Source organism: Tetranychus urticae, chromosome 2 (assembly GCF_039701765.1).
Source record: "Tetranychus urticae isolate SD_2017Ah chromosome 2, NJAU_TeUrti_SD_1.0, whole genome shotgun sequence".
Taxonomy (NCBI): domain Eukaryota; kingdom Metazoa; phylum Arthropoda; class Arachnida; order Trombidiformes; family Tetranychidae; genus Tetranychus; species Tetranychus urticae.
Window position 1 is genome coordinate 20,658,788 of NC_142959.1, and position 18,953 is coordinate 20,677,740.

At 31.2% G+C, this 18,953-nt stretch overlaps 1 protein-coding gene and 1 long non-coding RNA gene across 9 annotated transcripts; one reads left to right on the forward strand and one right to left on the reverse strand.

Annotated features, from left to right (window-relative positions):
• Nucleotides 1-942: 942 nt before the first annotated feature.
• Nucleotides 943-7,394, reverse strand: LOC107371526 (uncharacterized). 8 transcript variants are annotated; one of them, XM_089267264.1, is made up of 11 exons: nucleotides 7,254-7,394; nucleotides 6,132-7,038; nucleotides 5,447-6,054; nucleotides 5,079-5,351; nucleotides 4,788-4,989; nucleotides 4,073-4,692; nucleotides 3,819-3,986; nucleotides 3,366-3,724; nucleotides 2,231-3,278; nucleotides 1,939-2,155; nucleotides 943-1,804 (listed from the first exon to the last, which is right to left on the reverse strand). In XM_089267264.1, the coding sequence occupies exons 1-11, from the start codon at nucleotides 7,292-7,294 to the stop codon at nucleotides 1,724-1,726; spliced, it is 4,524 nt and encodes a 1,507-aa protein (XP_089123390.1). In that variant the 5' UTR covers nucleotides 7,295-7,394; the 3' UTR covers nucleotides 943-1,723. The 8 variants fall into 8 exon arrangements, with proteins under 8 accessions (XP_089123390.1, XP_089123393.1, XP_089123392.1 ...); XM_089267267.1 differs by having other exon boundaries at nucleotides 6,132-7,020; nucleotides 7,254-7,393; XM_089267266.1 differs by having other exon boundaries at nucleotides 1,314-1,804; nucleotides 3,819-3,980.
• Nucleotides 7,395-7,551: 157 nt separating this feature from the next.
• On the forward strand, nucleotides 7,552-9,137 carry LOC107371527 (uncharacterized). Its single transcript, XR_001570823.3, has 3 exons — nucleotides 7,552-7,692; nucleotides 7,987-8,178; nucleotides 8,433-9,137. It is a non-coding gene; the product is annotated as an uncharacterized LOC107371527 (long non-coding RNA).
• The last annotated feature ends 9,816 nt before the right edge of the window (nucleotides 9,138-18,953 follow it).

Below are 18,953 nucleotides of genomic sequence, written 5' to 3' on the forward strand. Positions count from 1 at the left end.
TACCAATAGACTCAGTTTTAATTTCCGTGCAAATAAATCTAAGTCTCAACTCTTTACTCAAATGATCGAGCTTTTGGCAGCACTCTTTGCATTGCATTTGCAAGTTAAACCAGAAAATTGCTTTATTTACCAAGATATTGGTTAAAATGAGTTTGTTTTGTTGAATAAGTTGCTGCTTGTGCATCAAGAGCCCAAATATTGTAACTTAAATGCAAAAATGTACCATTATTAAATTGAATTGAGGGTTTAATTGGTGTAGGATTGTATTGGTGAAAGAACGATGGCTGTAGGTGAAGCCATTCTCGAAATATCGAGGCTAAAAGTTTCTAAGTAAATGACCGAAACCAAGCGAACTGTTGGTAAATTGAAAAAAATATTTAACTAATGATGTTAACCAGCGATTTTTTACTAACAATAATAAGTTTCAGCTCTTATATTCTTGCGGTCATAGAATGCTGAAGGTTTAACTTAAAATCGAACTTATCTATTTTTTCAGAAAAAGAGAATTTTATTTCTAAAAATAGGTTAATTTTCTGGTTGACAATCAAAAGTTACATCAGAAGAATAAGTTTCATGAAAGAATCCGCTTCACTATCTGCACAAAAGGCGATCGAAGTTTCAAATTCGGAATCGCTTTTCTCAAAAACTGTCCTTCGAGGAAATTTTTGCATCGCATGAATGGACTTAGCTTTCATTTTGCTACAAACTAACAGAACCCAAATTTGAAAGACATTAATTTTTACCCGTTTTGCCAATTTGTATTTGATTTTTTAATGGGATAATTGTGTTGATTGTGTCTTTTTAGTAACAATTATGTTTTTATAACAACTTTCAAAATTTGAATTTCGTAAATTTTGCTATAATCGCTAATTTTTCGGTCGAAATGCTCATAACAAGATAAATTTTATATTTTTGGATTAAATTAAATCAAACACAGTTGAATATACATTAAATTTGTATTTGTTTTATTTATTAAACAACATTTATCGTTAAAATGAATGTGAAAATGAAACAGCAGCAAAATAGTTTCAATCATTCCCAATGTTACGCTTTTTGTTTTGTGATTTTGATGAACAATGAATTGAACTTTTATGATTGATTTATAATTACAAAATCAAGGAATGAATTAGAAAGATTATTTGATATGAAAAAGGTAACATAAGAATACAAGTTTTGTTTGGTTTCATAAAGATGAAAAATTGAAAGAAAACAAAACATTAAATCCAATTTTTAGTTATAAATATATTTATAAATATATTTCTCTGTTTTTTGGTTAACGTTATGTTTTCAGTTTTGATATTGATAGCTCAGAATTGTGATTTTTATAAAATTAATCATTTTATAAAATATACTCGATGCAAAAAAATACATTTCATTGTGTTTTCGTAAATATAAAAGTGTTTAGGAAAAAAGGGTAAGAAAATATGAAAATGGATGGTTAGAAAACTTTGTTTTCTGGATAACAATTAATAATCATCAAATCAGATCGTCGCTTCTTTGATTATCGTTTGGTAATTTTCCTGGCAAGCAATGATTTCTGTGGAAGATATTGATGAGAAAAATGTGTAAAAGGCAATAAATGGTAATGATAGGTGAAAATTTTGATGATCATTGTGTGCAATTGAGAAAAAGATCATAAAGTTTCATGTTTTAGCCAGAATTAACAAAAACTTAATCAAACAAAAAACAAAAAAAAACAAAATATTTCACAATCAAGTTGAAGTTATTTTTCACATATTCGGTTGAATATGAGTTTAATCTCCAAATAAGATGACCCCAGAGCATTGGAAGGTAAGGAGCAGGGCTAAAAGGTAAGAATAGAGAAACAAATATAAGGTTAGAATATGAAAGTCATAAAAATCTTGATAGTCTAATGATTAGATTAATCAGCAGTTCTAATGACTCCAGATAGATCTGATCAATGACCGTGACTCTTACCGTTTCGGCATTTCTTTCTTTGGATAATATCCTGAAAATGTAGCTACTTCGTAAATAAAGTCCAATTGGAATACGAAAGCTTGGATGAACCTCAGCAACAGGTAAATGCTCAGTGGGTCGATGATATGAATGGGGAACTGATCCTGGTGGAAGTGATGGACATGAGATGGGAGGCTCGCTGTACTCGCAGTTATCCACTTTAAGTGCGGTACTCAGACTAAACGATTAATAATGAAAGTTAGTTAAATCATCAGATTAAATAATTGCCAGAGTGAATGAAAAGAGTCATTACCTGAATTGTAATGTTACATATTCATGGGACATGTACTTTGAAATTGGAATAAGATATGTTAATAATGGACCTGACTGTTGTACACATTGCCAAGTATCACAAAATTCACGACCAATGGTAGCATTGAGCTCAATGAGTTTGATTGAATCGACCCAATCAGATAATCGATTTGTACCAGTTTGATATTTATCTCTTGGATCTTGTCGAGTAATTCGATCTTCTCTTGTCTCTCGTTTTTCACGAAACTCTTCTGCTTTGGAGTACAACATGCTTGGTGGTTGATGTGAATTGAAGGAAACAAATTTGTCATTTGAAAAACGATCCACTTTAGCGGCAATATGTTGATCAATTGGATCCATTGATTGAGACGAAGAATTATTTGATTCAATGGTTGAGTAGTTGAAGCTGTTGTCGACGGCTAAGTTGTTGATATGAGAACCAGTCTCGATGCCGGGCGAAATATTATTAACACTACTAGAGGGTCCAATATCATTAAGGTATCTTCCATGGTTAGCGCGAGAAGAAACCTCTTCCAAGACGTGATTATTGATTGCCGTTTTGATTGGAATGGTAACTGGACTTTTGGGATTTTGTGTACTAGATATAACAGCAGGCAGTGAAGATATATCTACAGTAGAAGATGCTTGTGAAGTGACTGAAGGAGATCGGGCAGATTGTGTTGTGAGTTCAACTGAAAATTGAGTTGATGACGATGATGGGACTAATGGTTGGTCTTTAATTCGATTTTCTTCTTCCTCATTCAATTCTAGCATATCTTTTGATTTAGTGTCAGTTTCAATCTCTTTCGGTGATCTATAATTTGGCTTATCTATTGATGATGGAGCTAAAAATGGATTCGAATCATCTGGCGAGTCATCTTTTAACGGATTATTTATAATAACTTCATCACTTTTATAAGCCATACAGCAATGAGTATTACATAGAGAACTAGCGGTTTGAGTGCTAGCACATCTCTTCGACTCGCCAAGTACTCTAGGTTTTAAGATTGGAATCGATGCTGGTTTGGTTGACTTTGCTCCAGCTTGTTCTGTTTATTCAAAGGGAATAAAATGTAATGGATTATAAGACTAACGTATTTTTAATAAGTTATTAAGAATTACAAAATTAAACTTACGTTGAACATTTGAAGGATTAGTCTTGTCTGAAGGATATTTTTCAAACTCAGAAGGAGCTTCACTAGATGATTTTGAAAGTTGGTCTATTTGTTTTTTAATATCCACTGTAAAATGTGATATTGTTGGTGGTGTTGAAAAATTGGGAGACGATGGATGTGTCGGTCGAGGTGATGAGGGCGAATATGAGTATGAAGGATGATGTAGAGATGATTGACTAACATGACTATTATTATTTATAGAAAATTGATTGTGTTGTGGAGAAAATTGATGATCAATTTTATGATGAGATGGAGAATCCATTTGATTTGTATGACGACGAGGAAAATCGAGAATGTAGAGTGTAACAATTGAGGCCAAACTAGAAAAATTCAAAAATAAAATAAAATTTCATTAGATAATGTAAACATCTGTGAAAGTTCACCGTTTAAATCAAAATTGTTGATTTCACTTACCAAAAAGCCATGATTAAGACCAAAATCATTATTATAGATTGCATGAATCGATTGGTACAAACTTGATTATCCTCTGGACTTGCATGTTTTGAACATTTGCGTCTTTGATTTTCATAATTATGAGGTAATTTACAAGTGAGTCTTTTGTTATTAGGTCCAGAACTGTAGCTTTTGAGAAAATAGAAGCCAATTAATATTGCAAATTTTTGAAAATTAAACAAAACAAATTATCAGCATCTATATTTGCCACTTACTTGGATATACAGGTGACAGTGCTTGCACTGGTTATTGATGAAGTAGATGATAAAATACTTTTGATGCTGTCAAAACGATTAATCCTACGTAATTTGCGATTCATTCGTTCCAACTCATCAATTCGAGTCTCTAAATTGTCAGTAACTTTACACAGTTCTTTTACAGCGCCCACATTTTCCATAAAAATCCTTTCTTTATTAACAACCAATAATTTTTCAATTCTTTCACCAGAAGGTAATATGACATCTCCTGTTTCTTTGATGGCATCCGGAAGTATTTTTTGAATTTCTTGAGCAATGATACCTGTCCCATTGATGTCTTCATCTTTCAATCCAACTTGTTGAGCAAACTCGGGTGTAAATTGATACCGAACAACTCTAATATTGGCTACATTTTGTAACTGTTCCCGGGTCGATATTTCTTCAATATTTGTTTTCGCCCGAATATCTGAAGGTTGAATTATATGACCAGTGACTTTAACATTACCATGAACTACTAACGGTTCGTCAGGTCTATCAGTGTTGATACCAACTCGACCAGCGTGATAAATGGATTCAGGAGTATGCCCCTTTTGCCAAGATAGCTCCATGTCATTTTCAAATTGTCCTGGATTGGATGCCTAGTTATAATAAAGTCAAAATAAAAAGTATAAGAAAATATATCAACTTGAAAAGTAAAGAGTATACATGTAAATTTATTTATTAATGAACTTACTCGAACAATGATCCGTTCAGAAGCATGGCTCACGATAGGATAAGATTGGTCACCAACGTGAGCACAAAGGCTAACAACTAGATAAAAATATCTTTGATCAGGATTGGGTTTACCCTTTTTCCTCATATTATTTGATGTTGTCTCACTAAAATGTAAACGACCCACTGTTGTTTTAGATACTTGATCAGGACATAATTCAATTCTAAGATAAAATAAATAGGTATCGTAATTAGAAAGAAAATTAGATGAAGATTAATTTACAAATAGCAAATTTGAAAATGCTTTACTTACAATACTGGGTGAAATGGTTTTTTACTTCTGTCTGATTGTGACTGTTCAACTTTGATTGTTTGACTCGGTGATTCTACTTTAACTCCATAAAAGTGAAGATAAAAATTGTCTACTTTACGAACTGCGTCCGGTGTTTTCACAAATTGGGGATCACCGATAGGCTGAACGTGCACTGTCACTTGAAAATGATTCTTTTTCTGACAAACAAATGCATCATCGGCATTGCTAAAGTTAAATCCTTTATCAGCATCCACTCTATAATTAGGAACAGGTCTGTGAAAAAATTGGAAAAATTGGAAAAATAATAATGAAAATAGTAAAATGGAAATTAATTGACATCAGATTCAGTTGATTGAATAGGCGCTTACAATTCTTTCAAAGACGCATCACATAATGTATGCCAAGCTGTCTGTTGGAATACTTGAAATCTTATACATTGATATGCGGAGTCGAGGTAAACACTTGGAGGTCCATCAGTTGTCGTATTATAATCGAATCCATACTCTTCTTCCATGGATACCATTACAGTCCCATTATTTCCAGGTTCTGGAGACATTCCACCCGGTTCTTGTTTAATATGAACCATACTGTTGCTGTTGATTAATTGATTATTGGGCACATTTTTCGGAGATTCTGATATACGACGTTTCTTTGTACCAGATGATGTTTGATCTCCATTTGATTGATTATTTGGTTGGGATCCATTGGTTACTACAACATCACCTTGTTCACCAATATTCTCGCCATTTCCACAATTAGTCCCACCAATGTAATCATCATTCGCTCCGGAGTACAGTGAAGTTAAATGAGGCTGACCGGAAGGTGGTGAGGACATAATACTGGGTGATTGTAAATTAATTGGTCCTGTTATCATAGCTGACCCTAAATGACTTAAGATTCCTTCATCTGGATGGCTTTGAATTTGTCCACCAAGATTATGGAGAGTATTGATATGATTCAATGCACCGTTTCGAGCCTGCTTTGAAATATTAAATATTAATAAGAGTGAACGAATAAAATATATCGTAATTTTATGTGAAATTTGAAACTTACCGACTGTAAGTGGTTCTGTGTTAATGTTAAATCAATTTCAGGACTTTGCAAGTGTTTAATTTGATTATTTGAATAATGGTTAAAGTGTTTTGAGCTATCAATAGTACCTGATTGCATCATTTTATTTGTAATTTGTTGAGAATTTTGATTAGTATTATTTGCATTTGTCGAACCAATATTTCCTTGATTAGAGGTATTCATTCGATTCTCATCATTTGGCGGTGAATAAGGTGGCTCTGAGCCTGAATCTGGCGGACTTTCCGGTGTATGATGAAGATGTTTACTAAATAATGATATCGTTTGATGATGGTGATGTTGCTGCTGCTGTTGATGGTGAAGGTGATGATGGGGCTGAGAATGTTGGATTTGTTGCTGCGGATGTGGATGGTGAGGATGAGAATGGTGATGCTGTTGATGTGGTGCTTGATGATGTGAAAGATGATGATGTTGGTGGTGAAGGTGCTGATGATTGGCTTGAATTTGTGATAAATGATGAATTGATTGACTGTTCTCTGGTTCACCTCCATTGTCTGAACCTACAACACTATTACCATTTGCGCCAGGATTACTGGGATGATCTATCGGAAGATTTGAACCTTGATTAATTTGTACAGAAGAACGAACACCAGAAGGATTTACACTAGCTGGTCCACTAGGAGTTGTGATGGTTACGTTAGATATTCTATTCATTGAACCTACTGAACCTTTGTTAACGGATTGAGATGAGGATACCAAAGACTGCTGAACGGCTTCACCGGGTATTAGGCGTCCTCCACCTCCTCCATTGCCATTTCCAATGTTCAAATGACCAGAAGACACTTTGAGATTAGCTGATCTTGGGGAATCAGGCAGTTTAAGATCCGCAGTCACCAAATTATCATTAAAGTAACTGTGTCCATGAGAGAAACTTATGAGAATATTGGAAAAAAGGCGAAAATTGGGCAAAAGTAAGGGTCAGTAAGTCAGGTTACTCGGTTTATTTACACTGATGTTGTTGACATAAAACAGAAATTCAATTTTTGGCAATCATTTCAATTTTAAGTTGATTATTGATAAAGATCAAATACTGTATTTCCTAACTTGCGAAAAGGCAGTAAAACAATAAAGTAGAAAGCAACTTACTTGATATTATTCAGAAAGTCTTTGTATTCTCTATGATTCATTAGGCAATTTCTTTGTAATCACACTCTTATTAAAGTATCTTTCTAAATTGTTTCAATTACAGCAGTTGTTAACACAGTTTCAGTTCAAAACATAAAATCAAACTGATTTTTTAAGTAAACTCAAAGATCTATATTAACAGGTGGAGGCAAGAGTTAATCTTTGCCCAATTAATCACCATTGTTAGCAAACACAAGAAAAATAACTTTGAACTTGTAAATCATCCATCTGTCTGTCTCTTCTTCACATTTCGCCCTTCAATGTAAGTAAAAGCACTTCTTAACATTTATTTTTAATAATTTTGGCAAATTACGACCATTGGAGTTGGGATCATCAAGTCACTTCACCACTTCAACTTTCACCGCACAGCATAAAGGTAAGAAATGAAATGATGACTAAGGTAAGTTAAAATTTTTACTCAAAACGGTTACAATTCTTGATTCTTCTATAATCTGACTCCTTGCTTCAAAATTTAATTTTACTGTCTATCCCAATTGATTGACATTGTTGACCAAACAAAAGATAAAACTATTAACAGTAAAACATTGCATGTACCTCATGTTTTACTGTTACACCAACGATATGAGCTATTGAAAAGTCTCAATATTTTCAAGAATTGTTTCCCTTTTTTTATTGATTCCTCTTTTAACAAGCTTTTCACTCAAAATCTCTTTTTACTTGCATTTTATTTCAGTTAACCATTGAAATCACAAGATTTCGATGTTTGGTATCAATGATCTATAAGTGCATGGCAGAGCAAAAAGCCTCACCAACTCCTTTTAATGTGACTGACGGTTAATGATGGAAAAACAAAACATATTATTTAACACAATACAAATTTGAAGAGAAAAAGGAATCATCAAGATGACATGAAACCAGGAGCAAGGTATTACTTAGTTGATTTTAATTAATTAACTTCAACCATCATGGTACATTGTTAAACGAGTAAACAGACTCAGGCTGACTTTGTAGGCAAAGTTCAACCGTTTTCTGTTTCCTAATACATTGTTACCGAAATCTCTTTCACCGAAAGTATTAGTCGCCTGATTACAATTACACCATTCATCATCATTTTTATCAATTTCCACTAGAATATCAATTAATTGTTCATTTCTCTTTTCTCTGCATTTCTAAATCTAGATTCACAACTCTCAAGCAAATCTCTATTCTGACATGGAACCAAACATCTCAACTCATTGATTTCTTTGATTGTCAATCACGGAAATTGGAATTTTTGGTGGTGAAAAAGCAATTCATCTCACAATGGAATGATATTTTTCCCAATCAAAATCCAATTTCGATTTTAATTGATCTCACTTGGAAAGATTACTGACAGCTGATGTTGAATCAGATTTTAATGCCATTTCTGAATCAATCAAGCAAACAAGAAGGCGCGAGAGTTAAAAAAGTGACAATCATCTTTAACAAGAATTATCATCATCATCATCAACTGATAACCTTTTGATTAGAAACAGAAAAAGGTTTAAAATTGAGTTTATCTAAAGGTTGAATCCATCGAATTTTCAAACTCAAACAATTTCAACATGAAAATTGAAGCAATTTAAAGCAAATGTAAATCAAGTTAACATTCAATCAACGATAAAAAAACACGTTAACTCAACAAGAAAAGACAATATCATTTGATCATGTAACATATTAACATGCTAATGTATTTTAAATGAATTAACTTTCTCTCCTTCATCTATCTTGATTACTGATTAGCTTACTCTTTCACTCTCACGATTGATCAAATTTTTCAAGTAATCAGGGCATGTAAGGTTTATCCAGCCGTTAACAATATCAATATGTATACTTATATTGAATAAATGTGATACTTTAAATATACATTTATGTACATGATATTTGTACACCAACCAATCCTTAATACAAGAAGATTCAGTCGATTGTCAATAGACCAATTCATATTGATTTCATTCACTTTCACATCTCGTTTTCAAATCAAAATCAATCCTTTCAAAAGTTAATCATTTATGAATGTGAAAATTCATGTCATCATCAACATAATCTATACAGAATCAGCTCTCTCCTCAATACTTTGCAACCAAATATAAACATTTTAAATGTTTAGCCAATACAATTATACAATTTGAAGAGACAGTTCAAGTTTAAATTCAACTGCACAACAGTGCAGCAAACAATCATTGAATTAACAGCCAGTTAACAGTTAATTCAGCCACCAAGCTACCCATTCAATTGAAGAATCAACTGTTTATCATATTTGATTATTTATACCAACACTGGTTAAAATGCAAAGCACGTTCAATCAACAGCATTTCATTCAACTTGAATTCACTGAAAGCTTTCATTCACACCTTTTTCATCCCAAAGCAAATCTCACAGATTTACCTGATCAACCTTTAATCCCAGCCAAACCATTCATGTTAAGCTAAACATTTATATTTTCAAATCTTTTAAAATCAACATTTCAATATTCATTCCATGTTACATTCAACTTTCAATTCAAAATAATATTCAAGCTATGAGTCGCAATATAAATTGTGGTATTTCTTTCAATCTTCATAATCAAAATAAAATACACTTACAATTAGCTAGATTTATGGCATCAGCGTAACAGCGATTTCGGCAAAATCGGCCAAATAGCCAATCTTAAAGGCTGACCAGAAAAAAAATTTCAATGTTTTCATCTTTCAATAGCTTACAATGTTTTGTTCAAAATCATCTTTACATGGAGTATTATTTACTATAATTATTTTTACAATTAACCTTTCCAATGATTTACTGCACTATTATGCGTTAACTTTTTTGGTGTTTACTTTTTTTTCTGAGCCCTTTTTAGCAACAATTTAAATATCATTTGGCCCTACCTTTAGTAAATTGTAATTCATTTTCAACTCTTGTTACTAATCGTAAAAATTGTAATTTTTCAATGTTATATTACTTCCTATTATGATATTGAACAAGCCTGTTAAACCTGAATTTTTTGCCAAAGAAACTGCAACTTTCATTTACTTTCTTAAAACCAGTTTCAATGGTCAGTCAATAATCAATATGAGTTGAAATGCCAATTTTTAGTTGCCCTGTGATTGCTAATTGTACTCATCAGTGAAGATGATACAAATGAAAAGTAATTAAATTAATTGATAAAATTACTTACATTGATTCGTTTGGATCTTCCTCGTCATTTATGTAATCTTCAAGTTGACTGAAATCCAAAGTTGCATTATCAATTCCCAAAAAATCAACTCGACCTGATCAAATAGAGAGAATTAGTGAATTTCTGTGACAAAAATTTCATGTTATCTCATTCGATTGAAACATTGATTACAACAAAGCTTTTAATATCAAATAGCCAAGACAAAATACAATGTAGTCAATGTTAAAATGAAAATATGCAAAATGGTAAAAAATTTAATGTCATTATCCATTCAGGTTGACAAACGTTAGCTGTTAGAGCCTCTACATCCATTTAAAACCTAAAAATTCAGGCCTTTTCAATTCAACTTCAATTGAAATTCACCATTCGTCATGCAATAAGACTTATTTCGACCAAATTTCTCAAAATTTTCAAGATCTTTAAGCTTGAAGATAAATATCTGAAACTTTTATTATAACAATTTGCCCAGCTTTAGTTAGCAAAAAATCCATATGATTTTGTACTTTAAGTTAAATCAACCAGTTTTTTGTAACAATAATGCAAAAACCTAACAATTTGAACTTGGAGTTAATCGCTTAAAGCATTTGCTTTATTGGTAAATTATATGAGTTGATTTAATCAATTTTAGTTACCATATGATTAATTTGAACCAACAATTGCTTGATCTCATCAGGCTGTTTATTATCGTTCATTCATCAGAATCAAACTTTGACGCAAATCTGTTCACTTTTCACCTTTTTCTTAAACAATTTAATCGAGTGAAAGTTTAGCAATTACCAATTTTGATCATCAAATTTATCAATACAACTCATCTTGAGTCTTGTTAATGGCTCAATAATAATAACCTAATGGTTCAAGTTGAACTTGGGTTTAGTCGCGACTTTGAACCCAAACTGAAAAATCTAACCAAATATAACTGACTATCTGGTTCAGAAATTAATGGAAAAACGACTTTATTTCAACCAATTTTTGTCTCCAATGATTTTATAATGAAACTTTGCACTTATCTTTCATTTGCTAACCAGTATTAATAGCAATCAATGTGAAACAAATTCATTTTTAATGCACTTTGAAAAGCAATCAAATGTTTGAAATGAAACAATTGCGTTGATTAACAAGTTGTATGAAGTAAATTTGTTTTGAAACACTTGAAAAGCATTTCCTTACAATTTACTTTTAATATAAAATAATAGTAAACCAAACAAAATTATCATTACCAATATAAATGAAGTTGATTGTTTACTGGAAATTAATTGTTGCTTTCAAAGGTAAAGTTGATGATAAATGGATATAAAATGTTAACAATGTTGGAAACTTGTAATACATGGAAATATAAAAGAGAAGAAGAAGTTAATTTTCTTAAAAAAAGATCTTCTCATCTTGATTACACCTTATTCGGAAAACACCAGAATTTTCATCAACATCACATTCATCTTTGCAAACAAAAAGTGCAAATTGTTTCTTTTACTCTTTCCATGATATTAAAGTTTCTCATAAACAATGTTAATATTATTTATAAACACTTTCATGAAACTATCAACTACGGAACTGAAATAATAGTAGGAAATAATAAGATTCATGATATTCAAAGGTTAAACTTTCCTATCAATGATAACCATTGAGAAAGGTAAGAGTTAACATTGCTTTTTCCTCTTTTTCCTCACAATTTATCATATTAATTTAAATTGATGATGATTATGGTGTTTACAATGAACCTTTGAGCGATGAACAATTGAACAAAGTCTTGAATGAGTGTTGACATGGGAAAAAGGTTGATAAATTGATTAACATTTTCAAATTAAAACTTGCAAAGGTTAACTCAAGATTTACTGATTATGTGTGAATAAACGCTGTTATTAATTTATTCACCTGTAGTTAGCTTATTTAATTAACTAGACAACTTTGATTTAAAAGATGACAGAAACTGATTTCTACCTTTTGAAATCTTCCAACAATTTAAAACAAATTAATATCTGAATGGTTAGAAGTGTCAATGGAAGCAATGAGATTGTCAATGGTAAGAATAGCTTGTCGTTTTGTTTCATTGTATCACTTGCTATGGGCTTGGCTATGGAGGCTTGATTGTAATTATTGGATTGTCTATTGATTGCTATTAATTTGTATCAACACAGTAATGGCTTTAATCATGTGTGTCAAAGTTAGAAGCAAATTGATGGTAAAAAAAGGTAATAAACCAAAATAAATTGTCACCTTAACTATTAACCTGCCTTTGATATAAGACTATTTGTAACAATGAGTTTGATAACATTACAATTTTAACTTGGTAACTGGTAATGATTGGGTTAAATTAAGTTTACTTTTTGATTGTCAATTTGGGTCACATAATCAGTTTAAAATTCAGGGTCAAAAAGTTATCATTATTCAGTATTTTTTTGCTATTCTTGAATATGCTGCAGTTGTTTACCTGAAAGTCTCAGTCGTTTGTTTTTCAACGCTATTTGTTTTGTTTTTGCGTGTTTTTTTACTGGCCTTTTCTTGCTCTTGATTAAATCCTTTGGTTTTATATCTTTTGGTTTCAATTATCAATGCACAATTGATTCACAATTGTCACCCAAAATTGGTGAGGTTGGAAATAAAAAATTGGGGAAAAACGGCCAAATCAGTCAAAACAAGTATATTGACCTTTACATTGTTGACTTGATCAATTGTTGATATCTATTCACGCTGTAACCTGAGTTTTTTGTTGTTGATTTTTCAATTGAATATTCACAAATTAAATTGTAACTATTGAAGGCTTAATTTATATTGATTTAATTTTCATTAGGAATTACATCATTTTAAATTCTTGATAGTTTATTTAGTGGGAAAAAACTGTGAAAATAGCTTTAAGCTTATCTAGCGAGCCGCAAAAATGGAGGTTATGTCAGGTTATTCACAGATGATGCCATCTTTGCTTTTTTAGTTATATCTTGTCTTGGCTTTTTTTATTAATCTTAATCACTTTGCTAATTATTTTTATATTTGTGTTGATATTATTGTATCTAATATTCCCTCAAAGATGTATAAATGAGGATAAACTTACCAGAGGAAGACATTTTGTTATCCACTTTGATTTTAAAGCTGTTTGTTAAACCCTTAAATTGAACTGTAACAATATTCCAGTAAAGTTTTCACCAACATTTTATTACAACACAAAAACAATTTGAAAATGGAAACCAAAATTAAACTTGAGAATATTCTTTGGATATTTGGACAACAATTTAAATATCACATAGATTGGAATTGTTATGCTGATGGCTGATATCGTTGATTTGGGAAAATATCACAAAGTTGAATTCACACTTGTTGCTGATGTCTTGGAAGATGGAGCAAAAAATAACTTTGATTATCCGTAAAAGTTGGTAATCATTTTCATCCAGTTGTTACAAAAAATATCAAAGATTCCTGGCGATGGTAGAAAAGGTAAAAGCCATATTAAACATGACGAGACTTGGAATTGCTTCTATAACAAGGTTGACTTTGAACTTGAAGTTATTTGGGAAAACTGGAGAAAGCAAACTCTTGGTGTTTCTGGTGGTGTAACGTTGTAAAGTTGAAATTAAACTGCGTGGTTCAAACAAACAATCAGTTCGAGGTTGATTATTACAGGATCTAAATGGTTTCGATGTTGTCACTGTTGTTTAGTTGAAAAAAAGAAGACAAGCAAAATAAGAATGGTAATAATTACAATAAGAATTGATTCAGTGATTCAACTCTCTTTCTCTCTCCCCGTTTCTCTCTCTGCGTTCGTGATTCAATAAGCAAATAACTTTATTAACGTTTAACTATTATTGTTGATGTTGTTGTTGACAATAATAATAATGAACGATATCAAGGTGTGACTTAATCTTAACCATATAAACACAAATCAATAACACAAAACATAATTTGAATAGAGAGGGGCAAAAAAGAGAGAGAGAGAGAGTTTGATGTGATGATATCTAAATCACTCTTCTTTACTCTCCGTTTCTTGATACTTACTCTCTCTCACTACCTAACTTCACTCACCTTTCCTATTTCTTTTTTACTTTCATCATCATACTCATCTTCTTTCTCTCTTCTTTACTTTCACAATTTACCTTTACCTTCTAGTTCAACATTTTTCAGGAAGGGAATATACCTTGAAGGCGGAACAAGAAAATACCAAGAAAGCTGGAAAAAAAGAGATGATGATAGAGAAGGAAAAGAAGATAAGAAAGTTGTCGAAAGGCAGATAGACAGGAAAAAAAGTAGAGAGTGTTAAAATCCAGTCTAAGGTCATTCACATCGGGTCCACTCACACGTCACTCACATGGTATATTTAAAGGAGCAAAGGAAACCTCATCATCAACTCATCTATCCATTGTCAAAAATATAATATTGTTTTGTTGTTTTGTCCGATTCTTGCTTCTAATTGTTAATTAGACATCAAACACCTGATAGTTAACACTATAACCAGATATATATTGATGGGTGTATAGTTAATTGACAATTAGCAAATTATAGCAAGTCTCAAGGTCCCGATTGTTGTTGTTTTGCTGTTACTTTCTGCCAATCTCTCATGCATTGAACCAAAGTTACATGCTGCACCAAATTTGGTTGTTGGGTTAAACTGTAAAGCAAAATCCATCAAATCAAATTGTGCAATGTAACCAGTAGACACTTAGTCCTGTTAGTCTAGCAATTTAATCATAAATTTGAATATATTCATTAATCATTCAACAGCGATCAACTAGAAATTTGCAAAAAAAGTTGTTTACTTTCACAAAAAAAACAATTTCTGATTGCTTGGCAAAAGTACTCTAAATGTATCAATCTAAACTCGAGAAAGATTATCTGTCACAAATTGTAACAAATACATGGATTTGAACATTGATAATAATCTTTTCTATTCTGGTCCTCCAATGATTGATATTATTAATAACAATAATCCATGTTAATTACAATTTCGTGTAACATAAGAATGGTCATTTTTCAAGCCTAAGAATTGCAATTTTAAAGATTGCAATTTTTCTCATTTCATTCCTTCTTTACCTTCTTCTTGTTCATCATTTTTTAAGTTACATGTTTACTTTTTCTCTTTCTCTTTCTTTTTTCTCCTTCTCCTTCTTACCTCTTCAACCTTAGTTCAATTTCTTGTTCAGCCCATCATCTTACCTGAGCTCATCTTCCGCAACATCTAAAGACCAGGCCAACAAGAAAATAATGATAATAATAATGAAAAGATGCTGAGTCTTTCACTGTTGTTTATACATTGAATCCAATGAAAGTCATCATTGTGGCCAGAAAAAAGAAGACCGGTTTTTTGAGCAATAAAACGTGGTTACCGTCATGCTGACCTTTTCCAGTTAACTTACACAAGTTCATCGTTATCCAAAATATTTCTCACTCTCGCCATGTTTTCCTTCTCTCTCTTTTTCTCTCTCCATCATCATCATCATTTTTGTTGCTATTCAAACCCTAAGGAAGAGAGTAGAGACAATTTTTCAATTATTATTACTTTCGATTACATTTTTCTTGTTGTTTTGGGCTTTTCAAGATCATGATGGTCAATTTATACAATACACAGATGAAATGCTGAATTGAACAAGAAAAAAGGGCAAAAAAAACCAACAGCCATGTTAATTAAAAGGTTGAATAATGATGATAAGCCTTTTATTGCTCCATTATCTAATATTAAATTGTTATGTTAATTATTGAAATAATGAATCCATCTGTTGAATAATTTGGCAGTAAACATTATTGAATTGTTAATACAACTCCAATCCCTTGTTAAAAGCCAATCCAAAGCCAGCGACCAACAAATTATCAAATTACAAAAGCATTTCCTTGTTTACATTGATTTGCAAAATGATTTACAGCTATTGTTATTCAATTGTTAAACACTTTAAATACTAGTCTTCAACAATTAACCCATCAATTGTTAAAATCAATAATAAACGACAAACAATGACAATCCTTGATAAATATCTTTCAACCCATGTTTTACCATGTTAGGCCATTCACTTGAAAATGATTATACTGAGCAACATTGAAATAGTAAACCAGTTAATTGTTATCAACCGATGACAGCTCATTGTACAATCAATATTTAAATATAATTTCAAGTTATTTTTGCTCTAATAACCTTAAACTTGATCTCTTTAGATGAAAACATTAAAAGCTTTCCCTTTTCATGTCAAAACAAAAAAGGTTAACAAATTTTGACTGTTTACAGTTACATTGATGTTTGAGCAAAAGTCTACCTAATTAAGGTAATTAAATTGAAGTCAAATCTCAATTGATTTACCAGCTTTTAATAGTGATATTAATAATGAGAGTGGCAAAAAAAATAGACTCAAAAAATTAGCTCAAAGTTTGCTTATAATTTGACTTTTTGCTCAACCAAAGATCAACTACCGATTTAGCCTTTAATTGTTATTAAATTGTCCACAATATAATTGGTGTAAGTGAAGCAAAAAACAAACAAAATCAAGATATCAAATTAAAAGCTGGCGATATAATAATAGAAGTGATTAAAGTTAAATGAAGGCTGACATTGAATCTCATTGAAAAATCAATGTCAACAAAATAATTTCATTTTTAAGTCAATCATTTTAGATTCAAATTTAAACTCAATTTGCGTCTTTCTCTATTAAAACATCATTACATTGCACTTAACCATTAATCAGTAAATATTATTATGTACATTTACAAACCTTAATCATTATCATTACAAACAATTGACCTGAAAAAGGTTTTTCATTGTGTTACCCTTTTTTTTCTTAATACATTTGTCAACGTTGAAACCCATTGACAATAACAAAAAAGGCAAATGTTTACCTTTTGTTTTGTTATTTGTAGTTATCAATTAATTAGATACAATCCGTTTATTGTGTTGACATTAATCGACAAATTAAAGGCTAATGACAGTCAATTAATTGCTTGTAAAGTTGGTTTAATCACTTGCAAAGAAAGGCATAAAACACTGTTTTAAATTATTAACAAACCAAATCAAGTTCAACCTCTTACTGGTAATAATAGAAGCACCAGTTTTGTGAAAATGTAAAGAGCGCGACTTTCAATTTACCCAGAGATTTACAGTAAATTGAATGTTGTGTCAAATGTAAATCTCAACATTTGATCAACAATTGTTATTGAATTGATAAGAAACAAGTACATTTACTGGTGCATTAATCAAGACATGATTAACGATGTAACGTTAATGATTAGTTAAAATGATCGCTCCTTTAACAGTTTACTCGTTTGCAAGTTTTCAATTTCAAGATCAATTGAACTGAAAGATGAGCCTGAGAATGAAAACAATAGTAAATTACCTTAATTGGAATGATGAGTGAATATTAATAGAAATATTGACGATTAAAGGGTTTCTCATTGTCCCGTGAAAATGTATATATATTGTCATTAACAATCCAAATACACGACAATTGCCTTTAATTGTTGAGGTTGCCAGAGTTTAAAGTGAACCAGTAAACAATAGTTAACATCTTATTATCACTCACTTTACGCCATTTGCTTATTTTCATTTCTTTTTCATGCTTTTCTCACTATTATTGGTGAAAAATATTATTATTACAGTTAATTGTTAATCATGTTGATGTTGCAATGAATATCAAAATAAAGGTGTAAACCTGAGTTTCATTGAATGTTAAAATTAAAGCCTTTCAATAGGCTTTACCCTGAAACAAGTAAACTGTTGATATATCGTTCTGTTTGGGGGTTTTTATCCTCATCTTGATGACAATTAATTGAAATGGCTCAATGATTCTGCAAATGATATTTTACTATTAAAAAAGGATGATGATGATGACAAAACGAAAGGGAAAGGTAATGTTAATGCATCAATTAAACGCTCCTTCAAACAGCTTTACAAGTCAAGTTTAATCATTGTTAAGATGGAAACAATGATTAAACTTGACTTTCACTAACAGCTAAATTAACTGTTTGTTAAACTTTGTTCATAACATTCTTGGTTAAATACATTATTGATTGTTCAAGTTGTTTCAAATGCTGGTTGTAGCTTCATCTCATGTTTGGCTTGGGATGGCAATCACACCTTTATAATGTAACTATTATTAACTCATTGATTGTAACATTGTCATAAACCTTATTATTTTTTTTCATTAACACGGTTTGATCTGCTTTTTTTGGGTAACAATATGCATACAAATGTTTGCATTAATCAGGTTCAACCCAATGATAATGAAATGTAAACAATTGTTGAGGATAACTGTTGACACTTGAGAGAGTTCATGTTGGGTTGCTATTCAACAATCAAGATGAAAACAATTGATTAAGAATAATCCTGAAGCCATGTTAATTTCAATTAAACGCTTTAGTCTGGCTTATCAGCAACTTTCCGCAAGGCTGAGACTCTTCGGCTACTACAGTTCAAATTATAGGATTTTGGTTAACAATTAAATCTACAATATTTAACATTATTAATTTTAGTTGTTGAAATCACTAGATTCTTAAAGTCTCAATCTTTTGCTCTGGATATCGGACGTTGTCTATGAAGAAAATTATTCATGAAGAGCCAAAATTGC

Bases quoted from the DNA above. Each gene is read 5' to 3' on its own strand.
- LOC107371526 (XM_015939640.3), bottom strand. From the start codon at position 7,294: ATGAATCATAGAGAATACAAAGACTTTCTGAATAATATCAA. The intron at 4,990-5,078 runs GTAAGTAAAGCA...ATTTTATCTTAG, and splicing joins AAACCATTTCACCCAGTATT to AATTGAATTATGTCCTGATC. The intron at 3,725-3,818 runs GTAAGTGAAATC...GAATTTTTCTAG, and splicing joins GTCTTAATCATGGCTTTTTG to TTTGGCCTCAATTGTTACAC.